This window comes from Oenanthe melanoleuca, chromosome 4 (genome assembly GCF_029582105.1).
Source record: "Oenanthe melanoleuca isolate GR-GAL-2019-014 chromosome 4, OMel1.0, whole genome shotgun sequence".
Lineage (NCBI taxonomy): Eukaryota > Metazoa > Chordata > Aves > Passeriformes > Muscicapidae > Oenanthe > Oenanthe melanoleuca.
The window spans coordinates 64,243,120-64,269,311 of NC_079337.1; the positions used below are offsets into that span (position 1 = coordinate 64,243,120).

Sequence of the window (26,192 nt, forward strand, 5' to 3'; positions counted from 1 at the left end):
CCTTAAGAGTTCTTTGCTAAAACTGAATTTCTGCTCTTTGATATAAAGCAAGTCTTGTTCCCAGCTGCATGTTCTGGGTTTCTGCCATGCTGCTGAGGTGCAAATCAGAGCAGAAATTGTTGTGCCAGAATTCTGTAGACAAAATGGAAGAAATGGCACTGGCATTTAATGGTGGTGCATTTTTAGACAGCAAAGTTCTGCATTTGTTTGTTTCTTTGCGTGATTTGATCTCAAGTAAAAAATTTTGAAGTGGCAAATATTTTCTTTAAAGCCTGCAGGATAAGGCAACAGAAAAGAGCACTAATTTATTATTGTTGTTTTTTCATGTGTTTTATCAGACAGACAATGGACTGAAGAGTACACCCAAAATCCTTGATGACATTTTTGCTTCCCTGGTGCAAAATAGAGCCATTACAGACTTGCCTAAGAAACCTCAAGGACTGACCATAAAGCCCACGATAATGGGCTTTGACACACCCCACTACTGGTTGTGTGATAACCGCCTGCTGTGTCTTCAGGATCCCAACAATGAAAGCAATTGGAATGTCTTCAGGGAGTGCTGGAAGCAGGGACAGGTATTTTCATTTTCCTGCTTTTTCTGTTTGCAATTCATGTACTTTGTCCTTTAGTTTAAGCACAGCTACAATCACTGTAGTGATAAGCAATGTTAAACCTTCATCAAATGTGTGACATGAGCACTTGCACAGCCTTACCTAAGGATCTGTTTTACTGTTTAAATCCCATTTCTAAACACAGAGCTGAAATTATGGCTCTGTATAAAAAGCTGCCTCAGTTTGGAACAGAGAATGCTCAGATGCAGGGTAAGGCAGAATTCTGGTAGGATGTACAGAGCATTTTGCAAAATGCCTACATTGAAATGCTCCATGTATTTTATGTATTACCCTATTGTAATTAGAATTTTTGGTGTTTAATAATTCTTCAAAATATATTCTTTTGCTTTCTAGCCTGTAATGGTGTCAGGAGTGCATCACAAGTTAAATGCAGACCTCTGGAGACCAGAGTCCTTTAGGAAGGAATTTGGCCAACAGGAAGTAGATCTGGTTAACTGCAGGACAAATGAAATCATCACTGGAGCTACTGTAGGGGATTTCTGGGATGGTTTTGAAGATATTTCAAGTAAGTACTTTGAATCTTTGTTCCAGTAGGTAAAACACTCAGCAGCACTAATTCAGCCCTAGCACAGATTTGGGATCTGTGAGCACTGTACAAGGTTCAAGGATTTCTCCTCACCTTGGGCAGTGTGGTGAGGATTCATTGCAGACATTTATGCTCCTAGGATTGTGGACTGGATAAAAACTGTCATTCCCATGAAGTACTCTCCTCCAGGAGTATGTTTTGCTGCATTTAGTCTTTTAGAGGGAAGCATTCTGAGGAAATTTAAGATCTTCCTAGCAAGTGGGTTCATCTGCCAGCTTTCTTTTTTCCAGTTCAGTGAAACAGAAAAGCACATGTAGGGGTAGTGCTCACAGGTTATATGGGTTCTGCTTTTTTAACTTGAAGGTACTTCTTAGTCCTGAGGAACTGAAGTTATTTTGTGTAAAAACAGATTTATAGGAGGTGAGCTTGAGGCTTTCCAGGGGAATTAACACTTGCCATTGCATCTGAAGTTCTGCTTTATCTGTTTGTTACACATCCTTATCCAAGGATCTGCTTTACTGTTTAAACCAGTAGTAAGCTTGGGGAGTTTCTTAGGGCAAGAAAAGTGGGAGGTGGAAGACTCACACCTTTCTTTTTTGTTACTTTATCTTTGAAGATGTTTGGCTTCATCAGCTACTTTTGGCCTCAAACAAACGAGTTTGAGCTAAGTTGTAGGAAGTGCTTGGGCAGGGAAGCAGGAAAGGCTGCTTGTCTGTCTGATATCTCCTGTTGCAACATGTTTATCAGGAGAATGATAGCCTAGTCTGGTGTCAGAGGAACTTGTATGTCTTTAGTTCTACATGAAAAGTCGTGGAATGAACATGATTTTCAACCTGAGATAAGGATTTCTTTATCTTAATTCTTTGTGTTCTGAGTTGTACAACTATTAAAAACTAAGACTTGTTAATTTCAAATTAGGTCGCCTGAGAACAGAAGAGGGAGAGCCAATGGTATTGAAGCTTAAGGACTGGCCTCCAGGAGAAGACTTCAGAGACATGATGCCCTCTAGGTATGAATTTCCAGAGAAATGTTCACTGTTTCTGTGCTCCACCCCCAAAACAATGGACTGTAGGAACATTCTCGTGTGACACCTGCCTCAGCTTTGAGCAGCACCTGGTGACATGTGAACAGTTCTGTTTCTCAGATGCCTGACATAAAGGGAAATCCTGCACGAGTTTCATGATAAATTTTTGTATGGTTGATGGTATTTGTTGCTAAGTAAAGTATACACATAAAATTGCTCCTAAAAGCCTGGATCACTTTGAAATCTGAAGTTCAGCTGAAGCTTACTTTTTGGCCAAATATTTTTAAATATTTGGACTTAGGCTGTTTGATATTCCTTGAGATGATTACACAACAAAATAGCTTTACTCCAGAGCAGTTAAATTTATTTGCTGTATTTCTGTGCTTTGTTTGTTTGGTTCCTTTTCATGGTGTCCAGCAAAACCCCCTGAGGGAAAAGTGCACTTCCTTGACTAGACAGAGCTTCTGTTTCAGTCTGGTTCATCAGTACCTGATGTTAAATTTTGCTGCATTATCTTAGGTTTGATGATCTGATGAAAAATATCCCATTGCCAGAATATACCAGGAGAGGTGGCAAACTCAACCTGGCCTCTCGACTTCCCAACTATTTTGTGCGGCCGGATTTGGGCCCCAAGATGTACAATGCCTATGGTAAGGAATTTTTCACTCCAGAGGTCACATTCACCATGTTTGTATTGAATTTATTGTAGATTATGTGAATCCTTGCTGTTGTAGACAATTTGATTAATCCCATGGATCAGAAAACCTGAGTTTGGCTTACCTATAGGTATTAATGATGTCCAGAGCATGATATGATTTATTTTATTAAACATCTTTCTGTCCAGGTGTTTTCAAGCCAATAGTAGTTATTTCCAGTCTTCCAATCAACTTGCTCCACAACCTCTCTTTTCTGTAGCTGGCAACATGTATTTGTTGTTTTGCTGCTTCTGGCTTTATTGCTTTTGTTGTTCTCCTTTTTGAGCATTTATTTATTTATTTCATGTAGCTTTTAGTCTCTCCTTAAGCAGTTTTTTCCCCATGTCTGATTCATCTGCTGTCACTCAAAAGACATTTAAAATGGAGCAGCATCATGGCCAGTAGTGAAATTGTTAGAGTAAATCCTGTATTGGCTGCTGTTTTATAGTGAGAAAGAGACTGTCTGAAAATGCTTTATCCTAAACTGCTGTAGAAACCCTTTTCTAGCAGGACTTAAACATGTATTTTATATATCACACAGGCTAGATAGAGATACACTGTTCTGTATCAGCCTGTCAGCAGATCTCTTGGGAAGCCACAAGAGGGAGCAAGGTCCTGGATAGAAAGCATATTGCTGTTCTGGAAACATTTGTTGGTTGAAGTAAAAGCACTCTAACCTCTTCAGAAAGTGCTGCTGAGAGTGGTGTAACACTTCTTTATGTCACTAATGGATCTTCTACTCCTCTTCTCCCACTTTGATTCCTCCCCCAGGCTTAATAACACCAGAGGACAGAAAATATGGCACAACAAACCTCCACTTGGATGTGTCTGATGCAGCCAATGTCATGGTTTACGTGGGGATCCCCAAAGGCCAGGCTGATCAAGAAGAAGGTAAAGTCAGTGGTGTGTGGGGGGGGTATTTCTGTGGCCAGAGGGAAGATCCTTTAGTGTAACTGCTCATGTTGACTCTCCACAGAAGTGCTTAAGACCATTCAGGATGGTGACTCTGATGAACTGACAATTAAGCGTTTTACTGAAAGCAGAGAAAAGCCTGGAGCTCTGTGGCACATTTATGCTGCCAAAGATACAGAGAAAATCCGGGAGTTCCTTAAGAAGGTAAGCTGTTCATCTTAAAAACTCATCTTCTGGCTGTGTAGGTTTGCAAGTCTTATCTTTTGGGCTTTTCTCCTCCTTTGTGTCCCAGTTACTGTGGAAACAACTTGAGTTGTATCCAAGACAAAACTTCTCCTGTGCCATGAGCCTTGTAGGGCCTGAAAAGGATGGACAGTTGAAGCTTGAAGTTACCTTGTATGTAGCTGTTCCTTCTGCCCACTCTTCTCATAGATGAGTAATGTTACATAGTGAACAAGAAAATAGCTGGTTTAGATTTAAGGAGAAGCAGTCTAATTTGATGACTGTAAGAAGAATGTGAGATGCTTTTGAAAAATGTCAGAGCAATACATGGTACATAATGCTCTTCATTGTTCTCTCTTACTAGCTTTTTTCCCCTCATCCCTTGATTAGGTCTGAATTAAGGGAAAAGCATGAGGTGTTTTGTGTCATGTTTTCATGGGAGTTAAGGGTTTAGTAGAGATGTGCTGCCATATCCAAAAGGGTTTCTTTCAGTGTTCAAATTTACCTCTGGTCCAGAGTTCTTTGTGACCTTAATTGTGCAACTACTTTGGTGCTCTAAAAGTGGAAAGAGCCAGTATGCTGATAATTAAAAGGATAAATGGGATGATCTGAACAACTGTTTGCCTGGGCAGGCTTATGGCTTTTTTGATGGAAGCTGGGAGAGGCTGCAACAAGCTTACCTAATATTGAAAAAGAGCAAATCTTAAGGTTGATAAAACATGACACTGGGTTTGATAAGCATTAGCACTTGGAGTCTTGATGTCTGTCTCACACACCTCAGTCCCTTCTATCACACTTGCTGGCAGGTGTGGGGCTTTCAGCAGCTTTTAGTGGAGCAGAAACAAGCTGTTTATCTCCTCCCAAATGAGTTTTTTGGCTACAGCCCTGGGTGTAAATGGCTGCTGCAGCAAGTTGGATTTATACAGCAACTTCTTGCAGAAATTGTCTCCCCACAACACTCAAATGTCTGTCCTGAGGTACTTGTTGTGCTTCCCAGTCTTGTTTCTCCTGAAAATCTGGTTTGCACCCTCTGGGTCAGTGAGCACACACTGACTGATTGTGGCCTCAAGGCAGACACCTGCTGAATTCCAGAGCTGGTAGTGTCTTCCAGTCACAGGCTGCAGAGTCAGAGAATCTCAGAATGGGGTTGGAAGGGAGCTTCAAGACCGTCTCATTCTGACCCCCTATGATGGGCAGGAACACCTTCCACTATCTCTGAGACCACTGTCCAACCTGGCCTGGAACACTTCCAAGCATGGGGCAGCCACAGCTGCTCTGGGCAGCCTGTGCCAGTGCCTCACTGCCCTCACAGGAAAAAATTTCTTCCCAATTTCTTCTTCTAATCTAAACCTACTTTCTTTCAGTTTAAAGCCATTGCTCCTTGTCCTGTCACTTCACACCCTTCTCCACAGTCCCTCTACTTTAGCAGTGTCAGAACACTGGTTCCATGTGTTACAGTAGTTCTCAGTGTGAACACAAGTTGCTTCACTTGCCACTGTCCTTTGGCATTTTCCATATCCACATTGGCAATGTGTCTGTGAAGCCAGTGGGACCTGAGAAATGCTGAAACTTTGATAAAGGTCTGAGTAAAGATCCAAACTTTCATTGTGTAACTCTACCTGAACACATGGTGCAAGTCCCTCTGGCAGACGTTTCTGTGGAATACCACAGATAAAACTTGACTGTCCAGTCAGACTGGTGCATTAAAATGCCTGCTGTTTTGTGACTTTCCCAGGTTGCAGAAGAACAAGGCCAAGAAAACCCTGTAGATCATGATCCCATTCATGATCAGAGTTGGTACCTGGACCGGTCGCTGAGGAAACGCCTTCACCAGGAGTACGGAGTTCAAGGCTGGGCTATTGTACAGTTTCTAGGAGATGTAGTTTTCATCCCAGCTGGAGCTCCACACCAGGCAAGCACCAGGGACATGGCAGGGCCTGACTGCTTGGGCAGCCCTTTGAGCACATGGCTAATGCTTGTTTGTTCTCTCTAGGTTCATAATTTGTACAGTTGTATTAAAGTTGCAGAAGACTTTGTATCCCCAGAGCATGTCAAACACTGCTTCTGGCTCACTCAGGAATTTAGATATCTGTCACATACGCATACGAACCATGAAGATAAATTGCAGGTAACTCCCCAATGCTCAGTGCTCTTGACCCTTTACAAAAGCCTCACTGAAACAGAACAGATGTTTTCCTAAGTTTGTGATTTGTATGAAGGTTGGGCAGATGAGCGTGTCTGAACTGACTTGCACAGGGTGAGGGAGAATAAGTGGGAAAGCTGGAAAACTATCAGTGCTGTTTGCTTGTAAAACCAAGCACCTTTTCCTTTGCTCCTGCAGGTGAAGAATGTCATATACCACGCTGTTAAAGATGCAGTTGGGATACTGAGAGCTAACGAATCCAGCCTTAGCAGACCGTGATGTAGAGCGCCTTAACCACACACTATGAAACAGAAGCGTTGGCAGCTGTTTTACCTACTCAGTCAGGACCTCTGTGGACTTTGAGATTATATGAATGTTACCTCATCTTCCTTTCAGCAGTACCAGAGGATCGTGGTACTATGTTCTGTGTATTCTTCCAATGTTTACAAACCTGATATGTATATGTAGTAATATGTATGGACTGTGGCATACTGTGAATGCTCAGTTGCAATAGAACTTTATACGGAGTTGCTCTCCAAACTGTACAAAATACCTCCTATAGAACTGTTGGGAACTATTCCAAATTACTCGTTTGAAAAATATTATTCAAGGCATTGTAAAGCTTCAATTTTTAAAATTTATTTTGGGGTGGGAGGAAGTATGGAATCACTCAGTTTAATAGCCAATTTGCATAAAAAGTTAAGAATGCAGTTCTGGAATTTCAAATTAACATAGAACTAGCATTTAAAAGTAGCTTTAAGCTATTGTATAGTATAGAGATGGGAGTTAACCATCTTTAGGTAAATGTATTTAAATTTCTAAATGTTAAAAGAAACTTTTAATCAAATGTCTTCTGTTGGAAACTGCTCTTTAATTTGAACTGATGTTTGATTCTTTTGTTTTTAACACTGAATGGTTACATAAAAATTCTTCTATTTCAGATACTGTTCCTTGCCTGTCTTTAATTGGCTGTTTAAAATGTAATTAATTTAATTCAGTACTTTGAAATGCAAAAGAAAACTGTGTATCGTAAATGGTTCATACTGTTTTTTGGACTATTTTCAGGCTTAGGGTATGGAATTTAGCAGCAGGCCTGTTCAGTTATTTTTGGTTAACCCAAGCACAACTTAGCTGACACTACTGCTGCCACTGCTGTGGTCTGTATCACATGAGCTTTGCAGCTTCAGTCTGAAATGGTAGACACAGAACTCAGGGTTACTTGGAGAAACACTGAAAACATTGTATAACTTAAAACAGGAAGGGAGGTTATGAGTGGAAAAATGGATCTCTCATTTGATGAGAGATCTTTCAGTTCCTTCCCAGCAGTGAAAATTGCAGGATGGCTGTTGAGGACAGCCTGGCAGGAGAAGAAACCTCCAAGTTCACTTTTCTGAGCTTATGCAACAAATTGAACTCTGCAGATTCCCCTTCCTGTAGTATTTTACCTGCTGTTTGTGATCAGCATCAACTGTTGAGTCTGTCTTGGATGACAGGATTCTCTTCTGAGAAACTTCCTCCTTGCTCCCTCAGGAGTGGGGACAGGCTGCAGTGCTGTGCAGGGAGCAGGGGTCTCTGTCTTACAAGAGTTAAGTGAAGTTGGCTTACAGAAGGGTTGCTTACACAACAGCCCTTCACTGTATTCAGTAAGAGCTTCCCTCCACCTTTCCTTGCTGACACCTCTTGACAGTAAATAACTTGTTCTAGTCACTTCAGGTGCCTTGATTTGGCATGTTCTGCTTGAACTTGTCAAGTATGCTCAAAAACAACACTTACCTGAACATTCTCCCTTGAAGGAGATAACATAAAGCAGGTTAATTGCTTTCCTTGGTGCCAGCTGGAGTATTTGTGGGCAGCTGAGAGCTGAGTCACACTGATCTCACACACCCTATGTGTGTGCACATAGATCTGAAAAAACTCATTGTTAAATCTGGATTTTGGGCTCCTACCACTGAACAACAGCACAGTTTTGTTTTATTGCAGCTCTCACCCACTCTTCCTTTCTGGATTTGTAAAACTGCAAGAAACAAACTCCCTCTTGCCTGTTTTTGTTGCATTTGGGGTGGAGATCAACACTGGAATTGCACAGCCCTGAAGCACTGGGGTTACTTTGCCTCCCCCAGCACAAAGATGAACAGTGCTTAGCACCCCCCTCCATGCTTTTATGGCTGAAAATGGGAAATGTTGGACTCCATCCAGCTATATGTGTTACTTGTGTGTTTTTCTACCCTTGTTGTTGGGATACAATGATTTAGAGACTTGGTTTTCTTTGGGTAAGTCTTCCTTAAAATGAAGAGTTCTGGCTTTGGCCAAGACATACTGTGGCAATGACAGGTTTGGGTCTGAGATTTCTGGTTTGCAAACAGCCTTTAGTGAGCCATAACATCCATTTTGCCTGAAGCTTTTCCTTGGGAGGAGACACAGCTCTCCTTTGACCCTGAAATGTGCTACTGGAGCAGCAGAGGCCTCGGCATGGCCACAGGGTCTGGGGCAGCTTTGCCAACAGCCTGGTGAGTCAGGGCCCCCTCCCACTGCTGCCAGCTGCCCTGCCCTCGCTGTGGCCTTGGCTAAGCCAGGCTCTCCTGTGAATATACAGAGCTGAAACAGACTGAAAACTACTCTTAAAGTATGCAGTGAAAGCCCTAAATGTGCTAAAGAAAGGTGTTACAAAATTAAAAGGGAGTGTTTGGTGGGTATTTGAGAAAGAGGCCAAAGTGATGCAAACTAAACTGCTGCAGGGCAGTGACTGTTAGAAGCAGCTTTAATAAAATTTATATTGATTCAGGAAAACAGATCTGACAGTGCTGGAGGTTTTTGGTAGCAGATTAAACCAAAGTGCTGCTTGAAGATGAGAATATATTTCAGGATTTTGTCTAAAAATACATAACATTACACCATCCTTGCCATGTCACCACAGGAAACATGGGCTGAACAGAAAACTGGAAGAGACTGCACTCCGCAAGAAGTATATTACAGTAGTGTCTTGGAGAAAAAATCCTCAAGAAAAAAAAATATATATATTACATAAGTGAGAATACATTAAGGTTTCCATTTTGAAGATAGGACAGAATAAAATAAAGCCAACTGTACACATCCCTCCTGTCCCTAGCTCCTCAGGGTGGCCAACCGTGACTGCATGGCCTCGATGTCCTCCTCCTCATCCACAGCAGCAGCAGCTGCTCCCATGGGCTCAGGCTCTGGCAGAGCATCTGTCACTTTACTGGGTGCTTTACCCAAGGCCCCTGCAACAACAAACAGGCTGGTTAGCAAGTATCAGCTCTTCATTTAATAATTAGTGGCTTTCAGGGACATCTGAAATAACCCAACCAGTCATTTCCCGTGGAGGTCACACCCCTGAGGTGACAGGGCCAGCCTGGGGCTGTTGGCTGTTAGCACTGACCTGCCAGCTCTGGGCCTCTGTGCTCCTTCCCTGCTGGGAGGAGACTCCCAGCTCCCCCCAAGCCCTACTCCTTGCCTGGGAGCTCCCCCTGCCTGCTCGGGAGGAGGGGAGCTCTTCCAGCCAGGAAAGGGGATGGAAAAAGCAAATCAGGATGTGAGAAAGAACAGGGCACTGTGCCAGGTGCTGGGCACAAGGTGCCAGCAGGGTGGGTGCTGCACTTGCAGTGTCCTACAGCTAATGCAGCCCTGATGCTTGTTTGTGTCACACCACATCACAAGCAATTCAGGTAAAAGGAGCATTCTAAGCATTCTCCAAGTCAAATAACTGAACCAATAAATCATTACTTCATGAGCTGGAAAGCAGAAAATGTGGTTTTGGTTTTAAGAGGGTTTTTGTGTTTGTTTTGGGTTTTCTCCCCTGAACAAGACACAGCATTTTACTGCCAGGACTCACAGCACAGCCTATGACTCAAGGCAGTGCAGCAGAGTTTATTTCTTGGTTTCATTAATAACAATACCTAGTCAATCATGTTAGTTTCACCTCATTAAGAGATTCACTGCACAGCCAAACACAGATATATTAAAGCCTCAATTACCTAACTGCACAGGCAACAGCTGATGAATATTAGTTCTGCCCTGCTGAGCCCCACTGGCCTTTTCAGCCAGTATTCCCTGAGAAACCAGTTTGTCAGAGCTCTCTGCCCATCACCAAATGAAGAGATGGCACTGGGAGAGTGCAGAACAGACAAAGATTTCAGTTGCTGCATCTTACTGAACAGAGCAGGGACTTGGCTCTCAGCAGCACCCACAAACTCACCAGCTGTAATTTCAAAAAGGATTTTGTCAATTTCTGCCTCAGCTTCCTCTTCCATTTCCTCCTGATCCTCCAGGCCTTCAAAGGTGTCTTCCAGCATCTCCTCTATAATTCCAGCCTAGCAGAAAACAAGGCAGCGTGTCATGTCCTTGGAAACAGCAGAGTAAGAAGACACATTTCTGCTTGGGAGATGAGGTTATGCCTCTCCAGGCATGTAACACCCCCTGCTCCAGGGGGGCTCCAGATTGAGGCTGCTGCAGGAGGGTGGCCAACACACCTGCCCTGAGCCTGAGCACACATCTCTGCAACTGGTGCACTGGAAAAGCAGGAAGAAAACTGAGGATTAAAGACACCTGTTCTCACTTTAAAAACCTCAAGTAATTTAAACTAAAAGAGAAGAGATTTATATTAGATATTAAGAAGAAATTCTTCCCTGTGAGGGTGGTGAGGCACTGGAACAGGTTCCCCAGAGAAGCTGTGGATGCCCAATCCCTGGAAGTGCTCCCAGCCAGGCTGGATGGGCTCTGAGCAACCTGGTCTAGTGGCAGATGGCCCTGTCCATGGCAGGGGGGCTGGAATAACATGACCTTTAAGATCCTTTCCAACCCAAACCATTCTATAATTCTGTGGTTATTTATTGTTGTTGCATGTCTAAACCAAGAATCCAGTCTGCTCCAAGCACATGAAATACAAGTGTAAATTTCAGTCATGCAGCATGAATTGAGTAGCACACTGTAAAACTGCTCTTTGATGCAGCTTGATTTTTTTTAATCTGCATTTGAAAACATTCTTTGCAAGCCCTGCAACCTGGCCAAACCATGCTGGTGCACTTAGTAAAATTATTTAGAAATAAACTTATTTGAAATAAACAGTCTAGAGTGGTAAGAAGGGAAAAAGCAAAACAACTTTGGTAGTTGAAATGTAATAGTCATAACACAGACTTAGTATACTTTCAAATCAGAGCACTCCCATCACACAGAGACACTGAGCTAGATGCTTTAAACCAGTAACAGTGAGCTATATCTGAATTAGCCAGGAGTTCTGTGATTCTTTAAAAATTTTATAATGAATTACATTTAATTAGTTAAGGAAATTTTGATTGTGTTATTTTGGTTTTGGTTTAGATCTGTATTGGCTAAGTGTCAATAGAAAACCCTGAGAAATTACTTCACTGCACCTGCAGAAAGGAATTCCAAGGACTCATGGCCCTTAGAGAATCTACAGTTGAAGAACAAAATTCAATAAAGAATTGTTTAATGGTTATCATATAACTAGAGATTAGTTAGATGTCACAGAACAAGAATGGTATCTTGAGAGAATTAAGGAATCAAAGCCCTAACATCCCAGAAAACTTGATTAATACATTGCAGGTGTAGTAAGGGAGCCACTTCATAGGCTGGTACCCCCCAGAAAACTTAATCAATAGTAATTGTCTAAGCAGGACAGCAAATTTAATAAAGCACTGTTAGCTGGATAAAACTCAGGTTATCCATTAAAGAAAGACAGATGAGATGTTCTGGTAGTAATTAAAAGTAAAAAAACACCTCTACACTGCAATAAATTGGGCAGATTTTTGGAAATGTCTATTTAAAACACCTTGGCTATTTTAGTGTATATAAGTGCCTGAAAATCATTGTTTCTTTGAACATAAATTCCCCATATATTCCAAATTTTGACTCAAAATTGTTATTAAGAATGTATCTAACAGCTTTTTGCTCTTAGATTTAAAACTCTTTAAAACTGTGTCACCAGTATCAAACTGACCACAGAGCCAGAGGATGCCCTGAGCTCACACCAGCCCTGTGACAAAGGGTCCACCCAAACAACTGCACAGCTAAGTAACAACCAAACTGTGCTCACCCAAGTCTGGTTTATGTTCCAGATCTTACCTTCATCATCTCTTTGGACAAGTCCCTCATTGTTGCTTGGATTTCTGGGATTTTTACTAGGTTTTGCATAGCTTTCATGACTTCTGTGCTCTTCTGCAATGAACCTGCTACTCTGAGCACAGCTGTGAACGAGAAGCACAGAACAGTTTCAACAACCCATTCACTGCTGAAAGCAGAGAAATTATATCCTCCCTATACAGAAACTTGTTTACATTTATGCAATTCAATTTAAAAAATAAACAGGCATTGCACTTCTTTATTCTTGACTAAATTACTGGAAAAGCTCCATTTATAATCACATTGGAAAAGTCACATTTATAGCAAAGGTCCTGGTCCTGTACAATGAGGAACCCAGGTGGTCTGCAGAGAGATTTCAACCCACCTGCCCCCAGTTCATTAAAGACAGGGAGAGAGTTGCTCCTGCCTGGCCCCTCAGCATCCAGAGGTGTTGCTGAGGGTTTCAGCAGCAGAGCTGCAGTGACTGCTAAAACCAGGTACTGAAACTAACCCAGGCAACAATTCTGTTGCAATGGTTTCATAGCAAAGAGTAAGCTGTAATATTAACACTTGAAATTAAATTGAATTGAAGCAGATAAGACAAAAATAAGCTTGTTTAAATTGAATTTAACAATACTCTTTACAGAGGCTATTCTAACTTACAAACTCCTCGTATGAATTGATAAATCAAGATCAAAAAGTAGTAATTAAGGGTACTTTGAAGTTTTCTGAATTCTGCATTCTAACTTTGCAGCTTCCTGGACATGGAGAACTTACTTGTTTGTATATAAAATGGTCACTCCTTTACGAAGCAAAATGAAGGTACAGCACATATTATTTTTCAATTTAGTAATTTCTTTTAAGAACCCCACACTTGTAACAAACTAACAGAAACCTTGCTTTGAGTGATCATTTCTCAAGTTACTACAGACCTCAGACTGAATTCTAGATTCCTTCATATTTCCTATCTAAGTGTATCATTACATTCCCAGGAAGATGAAGATGCTGGCAGTGATAACAAGGAGCAGGGACACCCTAAGGTGCAAGGATGGTCCTAGTTTCCTTTCCTGAGTGAGATGCATAGGAAGCCACATTTGAACCATCATAAAATTACACTCAAGGTTCACAGTGTGACCTCCTGTTTTATCACTCATCCAGTGTTAAAAGGTATTTGGATGGTGCTGGGATGGGGGAAATGCTTTGACATTTCAGCAGCATGTTGACCTCCACCAAGTCTTCTCCTGTCTTTAAAGCTTTCTCCTCTGCTTGTTACAGGCTGGACTGTTTCCAGCTATGGAAAACACTGCAGGAAGTGTATTACAATAGATTTCTGATGTGGATAAGGAATGAGGGAAATATGCTGGTTCTGGAGGAACACAAAGGACCAAGGAGGATTTACAGAACGTGGGTATTAAGCCAAGGGGCAAAAGGATTCATCCACACTAAGAAATCAAACACTGCTCCCTCATCCCCATGTAGGCTTTGGTAAATGCCACCAGGCTCTTGCTAGGGGAGCAGCCATCTACAAGATGAATTCTACTCCTGTCACAGGTGCTGTCAGAATCAGTGACACAAGCTCCATCAGGATACAGGGATATTAGGAATGCAATGAAACTGTTTAGAAATGCACACTAAGAATGTGCTCCAAATTGCTGTGAGTTGAGTTTCAGAGCATGTGATTCTCACACCACTGGAACCCTCAGGCGCTGAGGAGAGGTGTTAGATCATCTGCTGAGCAGCTCATCACAGGAAACAGGGAACCAGCAAGGATGTAGGGAACCCCAAGAAACTAAAACTGGGAGCTCCCTGACTACTTCAGAGCCAGGGTGGGACACTTATCCAGGCAGGGCACTGGAGGAGAAGCCTCAGAACATCCTCCAGACTGAGGGAGGTTACTGCCTGCAGGGATACAGGACTCCTTACAGGGATGTAGGGGAAAAGAGCATGTTTGCACATGGGGAAAACTTACAATGGATCTTTTAAGGGGATTACAAGAACATAACTGAATCTTAGGGGAATGACCAAAGGCAGTTTGGGGAAGGATTGAAGTGGATCAGGGAACACACAAACCTCAGGGGCCTGCAGGACCAGATACAAGAAATTCAGGCAGAGCAGGAGATCTGAGGCAAGCTACTGGATATCTGGCCAGTTTAGGCAGAGCATCTGAGAGCAGCTCCTGGAACAACCAACCTATTGTGTACACCTGTGTTCTACTAGTAGATCTCAGTCCTCATGAGCAGAAGAGCAAGTGCAGGATGGAGCTGTTCATACATGTGTGAAAGCTGTGTGTGTTTATGGGGTGGTGGCAAAGGCTCTGCTCTGAGATTGTGGGTGCATGTGCCTGCTGGGATTAGAGGGTAGAACTTCAGCAGCCTCACAGCTCTGGGCCTGTGATGGGAGAATATTCCCAGGCTCCTGAAGCCCACTGGAATCAGCTGCTTTTTACAGGAGCATGGCTGCTCCCACATTCAAGCTCTGCCTGCTTTTGGTTTTGGTTCTGGACAAGGAAACCTCAGACCTCACTTCTACTATCAGAGCAGTTATTGTGCTTGGGCCCAGAATTTGTTCTTACCAAGCTGGTTCTTCATCCCCATGAGAACAGAGTTCATGTGAGCTTTGGATGCATAGAGTTTGCTCACGGCCCTCCGAGAGCGGATCAGCTCCTTCGCCAAGATCACACACACATCTCTCTGATTCTTTTTGGCAGCATCCTTTACTGACCTCTTCACCTTCTCCTCTTCCCTCTGGATATCTGGAGTACAGAAAAACACAGCAAACACTGATGAACTCCTAAGGATATAGAAGAGAAATCAGTCATTTGTTGAGGTGTGTTTCCAATACAAAAAATTGTTTCTGCTGGATTTCAGATTCCCTCTGTTACTCAAAGACCTTGTTCTAGGCTGATTTACATGTCAGCTGATTAATTCAGCTAAATCTTAATAAGAAAATTCTCATTACTGAGCATCCAGCTCTGTAATTTCCTTTGCAGACAAGAGTACTCTAAAGGACTGAGAATATTAGCCCACGATGCTGAGCTGACTAAGAGGTTATAAAGCAAAAAAAAAAAAAAAAAGGGTCCTGTAAGAACAAAGAACTCTGAGATGATGACTTGACTTACAACTTCAAAATAATTTCCTGATTATTAAACTGGCCTGATACTAATATATATACACAAAATATACATCTAACTTAAAATATCCTGTTCAAACTATCCTGGCATTTGGCTTTGTTCAACAGCTTTTTTTAAGAGTGTGCTTAAGTGGGACTACTGAACTAAGCATGAGCACCAAAGAGTTGGTTGGATTTGAACTATTAAACAGTAAAAAGGGCTTCTCAAATACCATTGGTTTCTCCAGCAAATCTGATGTGACTGTTCACAGTTCTGCCCTGCCAGGTAACATTTGCTGTGAACAGCAGGAGGCAGGTACTCTAAAAAACCCAGAGTAAAACATGCAAGAGTCATATCAACCTCTTTCCTTTTCCAAACTCAGCAATAAATTAGCCACTGATGGAATGTGCATCTCAGAGTCCACGAGAAAAACTGTCCTAAAGTAAATAAAGAATTCAGGCAGTAAGGGCTCCTCACCTTCCTACAAAGAGCTGATTGAAATGACCACAAGAACAATTATCTCAAGGAAAGCTTTTGTTCAGATTTATCTTTGAGTCCTCTTGATTTATGCCAGACAAAGTTACATGTTGGAAGAATCAGAAGCTGCCCTTTTATAAAAACAAAGGCATCAACACATGCTTTCTGGCACAGACCAACTTGGAGACTTCAACACAGCTTCTCAGGTGGGAGTTAATGAACCCTGTACTCAAGACCAGTAATTCTCTCAGTACAATTCACTGAGGTGTTTACCTTAAAGGACTGGCAGAAAGCTGTAGGATCATAATCAGAAAAACATACCTTTGCTGCTTTCCCACTATTATATTCAGAATACCACAAACTTGAAGACATTTGTATGTCAGACATGGGACTGAGTCCCAGCACATCTGAGCAAGTAAGAAAGAGCTGAAGTGTTCCAGCAGGAAACAGAAAGCACAAGAAGAACTCCAGGAGTACTGAGGAATTACAAAACTCACTTTGTAAGGCTGAAAACAACCACAAGTATTGTGTTACTACAGCCAGGCCAGTGTAGGGCAGCCTGCACCCCAGTAAATGCTTTCACTGACATGAACTGCTGAGTGTGAGATCAGTAGCACAAGTATGCAAGAACAGTCAACTCCATCTCTGAAGGTCAGTGCCAGCTACACTCCTCAAGGGAGCCAAAGTCACTTCCCCAGTCTCTCTGCAGCATTATTAAGCAAAAGAGGTACAAAGCAGCCTAAAGCACCCACGAGAGGGACTCACAACTCAGCAAAACACAAAGTTACTGTATTACTCCAACTCTATCAACACAAAAAATTCAGTTCTGAAGTAACAAGGATACCTTTCATTTCTCCAAACCTTCCAAGCCCTGAAAAACAAACTAACACAAAGAGAAATCACTACAGCAGCAAGAGTCCAACCACAGATGGTTTCAGTGTGTTGCTATTTTAGTAACTGTGCTGACTGGGTGAGCCAAGTGTTCCAGTAATCCAAGCCCACTCAGTTTATCCCTGGTGGATCTAGTGTTGCCTTGTTCAGACACATCAAGCACAGCTTCCCCCAAGGAAACTAAGACAGGTTCCAGCTTAGCATCCTTACTTAAAGATTACAGGGATTTCCTGTGTAAGGCTCAGCTGAAATGAGAAAGCATGGCAGAATCCAACTACAGTGGGTAATTTTGGAGGAAACCTTCAGTGGCACTTGGCTGTCATCCTTCAGAAGCAGCCTGCTAGCCTGGGAAGTGTCCAGCAGAACCATGGACTTCCATAGGTGACACTTGGGAGAATGTGAAACCCTGGCACAAAGATATTCTATACTTTATTTTAAGGGGAATTATCGGTATGGCAGGTGGTTAGTGCTGAACTGTTCTTTGAATGTAGGACTCTGAAACATAGACATGTTTAAAGTTAAAATAATGCTAAAATAATTAGACTTTCATCCACATAAAAAAAATCACACTACTATGTAACCTAGTATCTGTGTAGGCCATTAAAAATATTATGGCATGTAAAAAGTTAAGAGAAACCCAAAATTTCAAGAAACATCAGTAGTGAACACAGGAGCAATTTGCTTCTGTGGAAGATGTAACCTCTAAAACATTATTTTGCTAGTAAGACCAGAGTTGCAGTTCCTCTGGGCCTGATACAGTCACACAAAGTGCCCTGGAGAAAGTAAAAAAAAATTCACATCCTTGTACATCAGTTTTCCTGGAAAAGACAAACTCTGTTCCTCACACTGGAGACAAGGGCAAAGACAGACTTTGTACTGCACAGCAATCTTCTCCAACCAACTCACACAAGTCTATCGTAGGGAGAAGACAAACCCTGCCAGGTTACTCCAGGGCTAGGGAAGAAGGGAACAGCAAGGGAGGACGTACTCCTCAAGGCCTCACGCTAAACAGGCATGTGTCTAGTAACCAGATTCTGACACAAAATATCCTTCACCAGCACCTCCCATGGACATATCCCAGAGACAGGCTAGAAAACAAAGGGGAAAACAAAACCTAGGCACAAACTTATTTTCAGGCTCAGAGAAGGCAGGTAGAACAAATTCTGAACCCACAGCAGTGCAATATTAAGCAACTCCTCTGCTTTTCAAGACATATTCAGCAGTGTAATGCTCATTATTTAATAGCAAAACATCCACCCACTGAGAAAATACTTTTCTCCTCTTTGTCTCTTCTGCTTGTAATTTTTCCAAGCTGACAGCAAGCTACTTTTGCTTGGCACATGCACTTTCACACCAGTACATGCCAGTGGAACTGTCTACATGTGGAATTATACACCACACCACTCATTAAACCAATGTGGGTGAAATTCTGGATAATAAGTCTAATACAAGTTATCCAAAGGGATTTAAGAGCATTATGTGGGAGCATGAAATATTAATGTTCTTTTGAAAATTTTACTTGGATAACTTCACAGCGACATCATTTTGTAACACAGACTAAGTCTGGCCCCAGGATCACATTCATCTTCCTTTACTCCAGATGTGATAGACTACCCCAGGTTATTAAATTTCACAGCATGGCTCAATTAAAGCAAAAATAACTTGAAGGCACACAAGGAGAGTAAAAACAAAAAATGAGACTCAAGTACAAACCTCTGATCTGTCTATCAATCACTCTCATTTCTTTCCTTATCTTCAAGGACCATTCATTGACCTTAAAAAGAGAAAGTGAGAGTTACTTGAAATTCCAACTTTAAAACTATGCTTTGATATTTTCATGTAACTTAAACATTCAGCATCAAAAGCAGCACTTCAAAATGCATGAGCTTCAAGTTATGAGTGATGTTAAAATACTTCACTACTCAAATAATAAAACCCCCAACACTGCAGAGATACCACCAGTTACTGCACTGCTCTTAAAGTTCAGACAAGGAGTTAAGGAAGACCATCCAACCACAACTCTTCAGTGATTCCATGATGTGATTTGTGAGTCAGACACTCACTGCCTGGCTAACTTCCCACATCTCAGCCATGTCACTGTACAGAGGGAACTTGTCACAGGGAGACTTTGGCACAGGATGCCAGCCCCAAGAGTGCTACTGCCCATTTCAGTCGGAGGATCCCCAGAAGGTCTCCAAGCCAACCCCTACCGATCCATTGAGTTTTGATACTGTTTGAGGCAGAGACTTCACAGCCACTCTAAGCAAATGCACTTAAATTACTGCTGTGTGGTGAAGGCTTTTCCTCATAGAGTCTTGGAATGGTTTGGGTTGGAAGGGACCTTAAAGACCATCTATTTCCAATGCTCTGCTGTTGGCAGGGTCACCTTCTACTTAACCAGATTGCTTAGAGCTCCATCCAACCTGGCCTTTCACGTACAATTCAAAACTCTCCTCTGGCCAGCTGTGGCTGTAGCCCCCTCCTGTCACTGGACACACCTCAAAAGTACCTGCCTCTGTCTTGGCTACAACCCCACCAGAGGCTTCAGACCCTTGCTCCTTCACTTTCTCTTCTCCAAGCCAAAATGAGCCCAGTTCCCCAAGCATCACAGGTTCCAGCCCTCCTCCATCCTGATGGCCTTGCCACACTTCCCAGTTTGTTGAGATTCTTCCAGAACTGCATGCCCACACTGGGACACTTCTGCAGGTGTGGCCTCTTTACTGCTGACTGGCACAGTGACTCAACACTGTGACTACAGCTTCCTAACACAGCCCTGTTTGCCTTCATTGCTGCAAAGGTGCACTGGGAACTCGTTCATTATCCATGGGAAACCAGATCCTTTCCTGCAGAGCTGGTGCCCAGCCAGCCCCAGGCTGCACATCCCTGCCTGCAGGGATGGTTGTCCCACCTGCCCAACCTTGCATTGCTCAGCATCCTGAGCCTCCTGCTGTGTCCCTCCCACTTGCTCAGGTCTCTCTGCCCTCCAGCTTCCCTTCCCCTGCCTTTGGTGGGGTTCAAACACGGCCACTCCTTCAACAGTTCCCTCCTGGCACTTGCTGAGATCTCTCTGTTCTAGATCCTCTGGCTCACCCAGGAGGTAGGGAGCTCCACTTGCCCTGACAGTGGAACTTCTTTTCCCCTCTGAGGAAGCAGAGTGAAGAGAAGTTGTGCAACGAAAACTCATAAAGCAAGTTCACTTCAGTGCACAAGCCTAGCAGAGCAACAGATTTAGACTTTCATCAGTCTCAAAAGACTTTCTTCTCTTGGTCATGGTGAATAAGACTATGTTTTGACTGCAGACAAAAGCCCCCATTTGAGATGCCCAAGCAGAAAATCAGCTTTAAAATCCCCACAAACAACCCAAAGCCCTGCACAGGTGCAGAAGGTTCTAACAGGTTTTAGAAAGCTCCTGTACTTTTAGTTAAACCCAGGGTTTATAAGCAAAAGACTGCCAACCCTTGCAGAACTGACTGCAGCCTCCTCTCTTGTTCCTTCAGAGCAGAGGAGATAATGTCCTGTTGAGTCATTCCTCATCCTGACAGAAAGCTAACCCTTTTCTGAGTATGGACTATATGAGAGGAAAAAAGCAGGGGAAAGACTGAAGGAAAACATGAGAGCTCTGGCTGGCCAACTGTCCTGTCTCAAACATAACACCTACCAGAGATTTGCTCTAGATTTGTATTCTACAACAAACCAACACACAACAAGCCTTCATGTACAGGCACAATCAGCAACTGTCAAATGAACCACAGCAGGATTTGCAGCTTCTTTCTCTGGCATGCACAGCCCAGCACAAAGACACCATTAAATCAAGACTGGCTGTGTGTTGTCATCAATCCCTGCTTACTCTGACAGCAGAAAACTCTTTCACAGCTCATCCCTAGTATTGCCAGGAATCAGCTGCTTGACATGACTGTCCTAAAGGCAGAGCTGGTGCTTATGCCTTCCCTGGTGCTCCCAACTCATCTCCTGTTTTGTGTAAGAGGAGGAGCAAATCCCACTGACTCTCATCCAGGCTACTTCATGCTCCCAGCTACATGACACAGCAATTTGTTGAGCTGTAGAGAAGGCACACTGCCCATCTCACACAGGACACAGGGACACGGATATGACCCATGGCACAAGGCAGCAATGCTGGGAACAGGAGTATGTGGTCCAGCTGAGCAAAGATTCTGAGCACAACTCCATGCTGATGAAGCGATCCTGCTTCCACTCCAGATCTAAACAAAAACATCACTCTCACAGCACTGCATTATGCCAGTCAGCCAGCAGAGCACTCAAGCTAGAAAGAGCCAACTCAGACTACACTGGAGGAAAACCCACTTTTTAAGTTCAAACGATCCAGACATGGCATTAAAAGTATAATAAATCCCCAGCTCTAGACAGGCTCAAATGTATCACCAGCTCCTCACAAGGACTGAAGATATTTGCCTTGTATTGATCATAAATAAATTATCTCACATCAGGAGAGGGTAGACAAAAGAATTGAGGGCAAATCATTGCCATCACAAAAATCTCAACCCCTCCCCATCATCATCCACCTCCTGCAGTGCTTGGATGGCTCCCTCTAGCCCTGCTCAGGGACTGTATCTTGTGCACAGCTGCTGGCAGACATGAGCTAAGTGGTACTGTTTCCCATCAGCTAGGATGCAGAAACAACTACTGCTTTTTCCTTCTAAAGCTGCAGTTAGGTACAGGAGGAAAGGAATTTTTAACAATTAATGGGTTTTTCAATATCAGTGTTAGGCCCGTGGAGTCACCATGCCAGCCTGCATCCCAAGGGAGTGCTCATGAAAGCAAGAGGACTCATGTCACCTCTCCCTACACCTCTTCCATACTGCCATTGCAGGGTCTTCTGCAAAGAATCACAGAATCATTGGCTTAGGGAGGGATCTCTGGAGATCATCCAGCCCAAACCCCCTCCCCAAGGCAGGGTCACCAGGGCAAGTACACAGAAACATGTCCAGGTGTGTTTGGAATGTCTGCAGAGAGGGAGACTCCACAGGCTCCCTGGGCAGCTGCTCCAATTTCCTCATGTAAAGCTGGAAGTTATTGTGGTTTAGTTTATGGCCACTGCTCCTTGTCCTCTTGCTGTGCACCACCAAAAAGAAGCTTCAGGGTGGATGGCACCATCCTTTAAGAGGTCCAAGATGACCCATAGACTGTGCTACTGGAAAACACAGCAAGTTCATCAGTTAGGGAAGGCAAAAGAGTGGCCCTAAGATAGGAGGCAAGAACTCCTCAGTGCAGCATCACCACATGTGTGGGTTACACAGCTGTCTGACGTGTTACCCCAGCCCTGAGAGCAGCAGACCCAACCCCAGCTCTCCATGTGGTCTCCTGCACCAGACTCAGGAGCACAGGAGACTGACCCAGCCCATACAGTGCTCTGACACAGGCAGAGCACGGGAAAGGACACTCCCAAAGGTACATTCCTCATCTGATTCTCTCACTCCACAAGCAACAACCATAACCTGCTCCCCTGGGACTCAGCTGCTACAAAGCACCAGGGAACATCTGTTACACTGACACTTGTCTAAGTCTTCAACTTGTGTGCCTGTCATCCTTCTCCCTGCTGCTTTTCCAGTATCTCCAATGTATTTGATCTTCCTCTCACCAAACAGCAAATTTTTTCACTAACACATTCGTAGCCACTTATGAAAATCAACAGTGAAATCCACCAGTGTCTTGAATATTTCATTTCACTGACATCAGAAATCTATGTGTAGAAACACATAGTTTGTTTACAGACTCATCTTCCCCCTACAAGTCCTAACATTTCAGCTACTGTTTCCTAATATTTAAGGCTATGTCTGCAAGAGGAGCTAGAATCAAAGAATCACAGAATGTTAAAGGGGTTGGAAGGAGCCTTACAGAGTTCCAACCTCCTGTGCCATGGGCAGGGAGGGACACCTTCCACTAGACCACGTTGCTCAAGGCCTTATCCAGCTTGGCTTTCAACATTTCCAGCCACAGCTTCCATGGGTAACCTGTTCCAGGGTCTCATCACCCTCACAGTATCTAACCGAAATTTCCCCTCTATCAACTTGCACCCATTCCCCCTTGTCCTGCCACTCCAGTTCCTCACAAAGAGCCCCTCTCCGGCTTCCCTGTAGCCCCTTCAGACACTGGAAGGTTCTGTGAGGTCTCCACGGGCCCAGTCCCGGGCCGGGTACAGTCTGCGCCAGGACCAGGCCGAGCCCGGCCCCTCCGCAGTCCCCGCCCACGCCACAGCAACGCCGCCCGGCCCTGCCACCACTGCCCCCTCAAGCTCCCGGTCCCCGCCGGCCCCTCACCAGCTCCTTGGGCGGCTTCTCGGGGGTCTTCCCGAACAGCCCCATGGCGGCCGCACCGCCCGGCACTTCCGGGTTCCCCGCAGCCGGGCCGGCCAGCCGCACTGCGCCTGCGCCGCCGGAGCCGCAGACCCCGCCCTCCCCGCGCGGGGGCGGTGCCCGAGCGGGCTCGCCCCGCCCCCCGCGGCTTCCCGCCGGTCACGTGGCGCTGCGCACGGCCCCGCCCCGCGCTGAGGGCTCTGGCGGCGGCGGGGGAGCTCGGCCCCGCACACTGATCGTTTGTTATACATTCGCGGGGTCAGTCAGGTTGGGAAAGAGTTCTGAGATTATCGAGTCCAACCATGACCGAACTCCACTGTGGCACTGGGTGCCACGTCTATTCTTTCCTTAAAACACCTCCAGGGACAGAGACTCCATCTGCTGCCTTGGGCAGCGCATTCCAATGCCCAATCACCCTGTCGAGAAGTTCCTCCTAATGCGCAACCTGAACTCGACTGCCGCGGCCTCATCCTGTGGCTGATCCCCCCGGGCTGCCCCCTCCTGCCAGGAGCAGTGGAGAGCAATCAGGTGCCCCCTGAGCCTCCTCAGGCTGAGCGCCCCAGCCCCCTCGGCCGCTCACCACACCCTGCTCCAGCCCCGCTGCCTCCTCTGGAGCTCCAGCACCTCCATAACCTGTTGGTGCAAGGGCTCCCACTGCGGTCATTCGCTTGGGATGGCCCGCAGGACACCTGAGCTCATACAAAGCTCGTACAATCCGATGGCCACCCCTTCCCCAGCTGCCGCGGCTCTTTCGGAGACATCCCCGCAGCCAGGCCTGGCTCATCTCACCCTCCTCTCCGCAGGGTCACCTGGCTGAAATGCAGGGACAGCTTGCAGCCGCTCCGCTGGGGCTCCAGCAGCCATTCCATCTCTTCACGCCCCAGTGCGCAATCTGAGACTGAGAGCATTAGAAATAAATCAGTGATGCACAGAGTGCAAAAGCTTAGGAAGAAAAAGGTGCTATTAACATTATCTAACACTTCAATACCTTTCCCTCATAATTTAATTACCGGAGACAGACATTTTAATGAGTTACAAAAATGTACACTTTCACTTTTGTCAAGTTTCCCTCCAGAATCGAATGAAAAAAAAAAAAAAAATCTAAACAAGCTTTGAAAAAAGAGAGCTCTCATTTTGGACTAAGTACCAGCAGGGGGAAAGGCTGTGCTAATAAAACAGTTAACTGATGAAATTGAGAGTGGCAAAGAGCTTCAGAGATTATTTAAATCTATCCTTTGAAACAACAGAACAAAACATTCATCACCTTTATTAAACCTAACAAATAAGTGAATACCCTCAACTTAGTGGTTTGACATTTTCTGTTTACAATTGGTCTCCTGCTTCCAGGCATGAGACATCAGAGAATAAAACACTTTAGGAATGTTTAGCATCTCAGCTAAGACACTTCACAAGTACTAGCACAACCCAGCCCTGCGAGGCAAAACATGTGAGCAGCAAAACTGCTGACCTTGTTACAGGAACAGTCTTTGCTCCTTTGCTCCATTCTCCGATATTCAACTGTCATCACGTCAGAAAAGGGCTGAGATCTAGAAAACAATGTTACTTGGATGCTTCTGCTGCTACTGACAGGAGCATTCCATAAAATAAACACATCCAACTGCTTTTTCTGTCCTGCTGGGACTCTCAATACACTACGCCAGCTGCTCAAGATTCTGTAACAGATGCATTGCCAGGAACTGCATCACAACAATTTATATAACCCAGACACGAGGGGACTAAACCTTCCTTCACTGCTACCTACTGGTCATAATTACCTGCTCCTGTGGATGTGCCCTCAGTGGCTCTCCTGCTAATTAAACAGCAGTTCGGGTCATCCATCAAAAGAACTGATTGAGTAGAGCAACGGAGGCCATTAAAACAAATCTTCAGCTGAAGCAGGTGTGCACAAAGGTTTGCAGACAAGGCTGAGCCAGTGCACGGGAGCAGAGCTGCTGGGGCTGTGTGTGAGGGTGAGGAGGTCAGCCTTCAGCAGGAGAAGCACTCCACGAGCACTCAGTGCTCCAAGGACACAGCATTGCTCCAGCTTAGCACTCACAGCGCTTGGCAAATTGCCGAGGTACCAGCAAAAGGGTACAGTGGGCTGTGATAAAGCACCTCACTTGTGTGTGTCAGCACCTCAGCTACAGCCTTATTTATACACACAAAACTTCTCCTTTCCCTTGGCAAGGCCTCAGTTCAGTGCAGGTTTCAAAACCATGCTGAAACAATGTGGATTTCAAGCTCATGACAAGCACATATGCCACGCTGCTGCACAAATTGGAAGCAAAATGATCTTTGCCCTCATTATGCTTCTCCACTGCTCTGCCGAGGCTGTAACGACAGAGACAGGGCATGTACTGGCAGGTCTCAACTGGAATAAAAATTACTTTCTGGACCACAGGAGAGTTGCTGATATTGTGCCCCTTGTACCTCTCTGCTTCAGTACTGCCCTGGGAAAATGAGAGAGAAAAAAGGACTCAGTAAATTAAAAACAGCTCTTCTGCTAATTACATGAATATTCTCTTGGGAACACACCTGGTGACAGAGTCATGAAACATTTGTAAACATTTGTTAATAGAAAAGAGTGTGCCCAGGTACCCTGGACAGATGAAACTATCCCAGCAGCTTGGTGAGCACCAACCTCCCAACTCTGTAAGACACTGGGAGATAGGTTGTAACTGCAACAGGGAGCTGTATTTCCTATTATCATCATCTTTATGTCATTATTCTCCTTTCATATCACATAGACAAGATTTAGGTAAGAAATAAGACAATGAAGAATATCTTTCTAGTTTAGCCTTTTCCTCTACTCATATTATCTCCTATTCTTCCACACACCCCCTTTTTCTTTCCAACCAACAATTCTTCTCTATTTTCAGCCAGGTGATTTCTGAAAGATACAACCAAAATCAGAGTTTCATATTGAAAGATAAAGAAAACAACACACTGAATTCTTTATGGCACCAAAGAACTATCAAAGAAACCAGAAATCACTTCAGAATACCAGCACAGTTGGAAGCTAGCAATTTTTACCTTTACAAGTCACTTTTGTCACTGTATGACAATATTCTGCTCCTTCTCAACAGTTTACTTTGAGGCTGTAGAGGGAGCTACCCTGAAGTCTTCCAAGGTA

The 26,192-nt window shown here is 44.2% G+C and overlaps 2 protein-coding genes across 4 annotated transcripts in view; one reads left to right on the forward strand and one right to left on the reverse strand.

Moving 5' to 3' along the window:
• Positions 1-7,094, forward strand: part of KDM3A (lysine demethylase 3A) — a 29,274-nt gene extending 22,180 nt beyond the window's left edge. For all 3 annotated transcript variants that reach the window (XM_056489453.1, XM_056489454.1, XM_056489455.1), the window contains 9 exons: positions 339-575; positions 966-1,137; positions 2,077-2,167; positions 2,702-2,832; positions 3,649-3,768; positions 3,854-3,993; positions 5,747-5,923; positions 6,005-6,139; positions 6,353-7,094. In XM_056489453.1, the coding sequence (XP_056345428.1) occupies positions 339-575; positions 966-1,137; positions 2,077-2,167; positions 2,702-2,832; positions 3,649-3,768; positions 3,854-3,993; positions 5,747-5,923; positions 6,005-6,139; positions 6,353-6,433 (1,284 nt within the window). In that variant the 3' untranslated portion in view covers positions 6,434-7,094. The remainder of the gene's footprint in view (positions 1-338; positions 576-965; positions 1,138-2,076; positions 2,168-2,701; positions 2,833-3,648; positions 3,769-3,853; positions 3,994-5,746; positions 5,924-6,004; positions 6,140-6,352) is intronic.
• A 1,800-nt stretch (positions 7,095-8,894) lies between these two features.
• On the reverse strand, positions 8,895-23,162 carry CHMP3 (charged multivesicular body protein 3). The gene is made up of 6 exons (XM_056490878.1): positions 23,024-23,162; positions 18,441-18,501; positions 14,823-15,002; positions 12,254-12,375; positions 10,368-10,482; positions 8,895-9,393 (listed from the first exon to the last, which is right to left on the reverse strand). The coding sequence occupies exons 1-6, from the start codon at positions 23,066-23,068 to the stop codon at positions 9,257-9,259; spliced, it is 660 nt and encodes a 219-aa protein (XP_056346853.1). The 5' UTR covers positions 23,069-23,162; the 3' UTR covers positions 8,895-9,256.
• Positions 23,163-26,192: the final 3,030 nt, after the last annotated feature.

Bases quoted from the DNA above. Each gene is read 5' to 3' on its own strand.
- CHMP3 (XM_056490878.1), bottom strand. From the start codon at position 23,068: ATGGGGCTGTTCGGGAAGACCCCCGAGAAGCCGCCCAAGGAGCTG. The intron at 15,003-18,440 runs GTTTGTACTTGA...TCTGTACTCCAG, and splicing joins GATTGATAGACAGATCAGAG to ATATCCAGAGGGAAGAGGAG. The intron at 9,394-10,367 runs GTGAGTTTGTGG...TTGTTGTTGCAG, and splicing joins CCTTTTTGAAATTACAGCTG to GGGCCTTGGGTAAAGCACCC.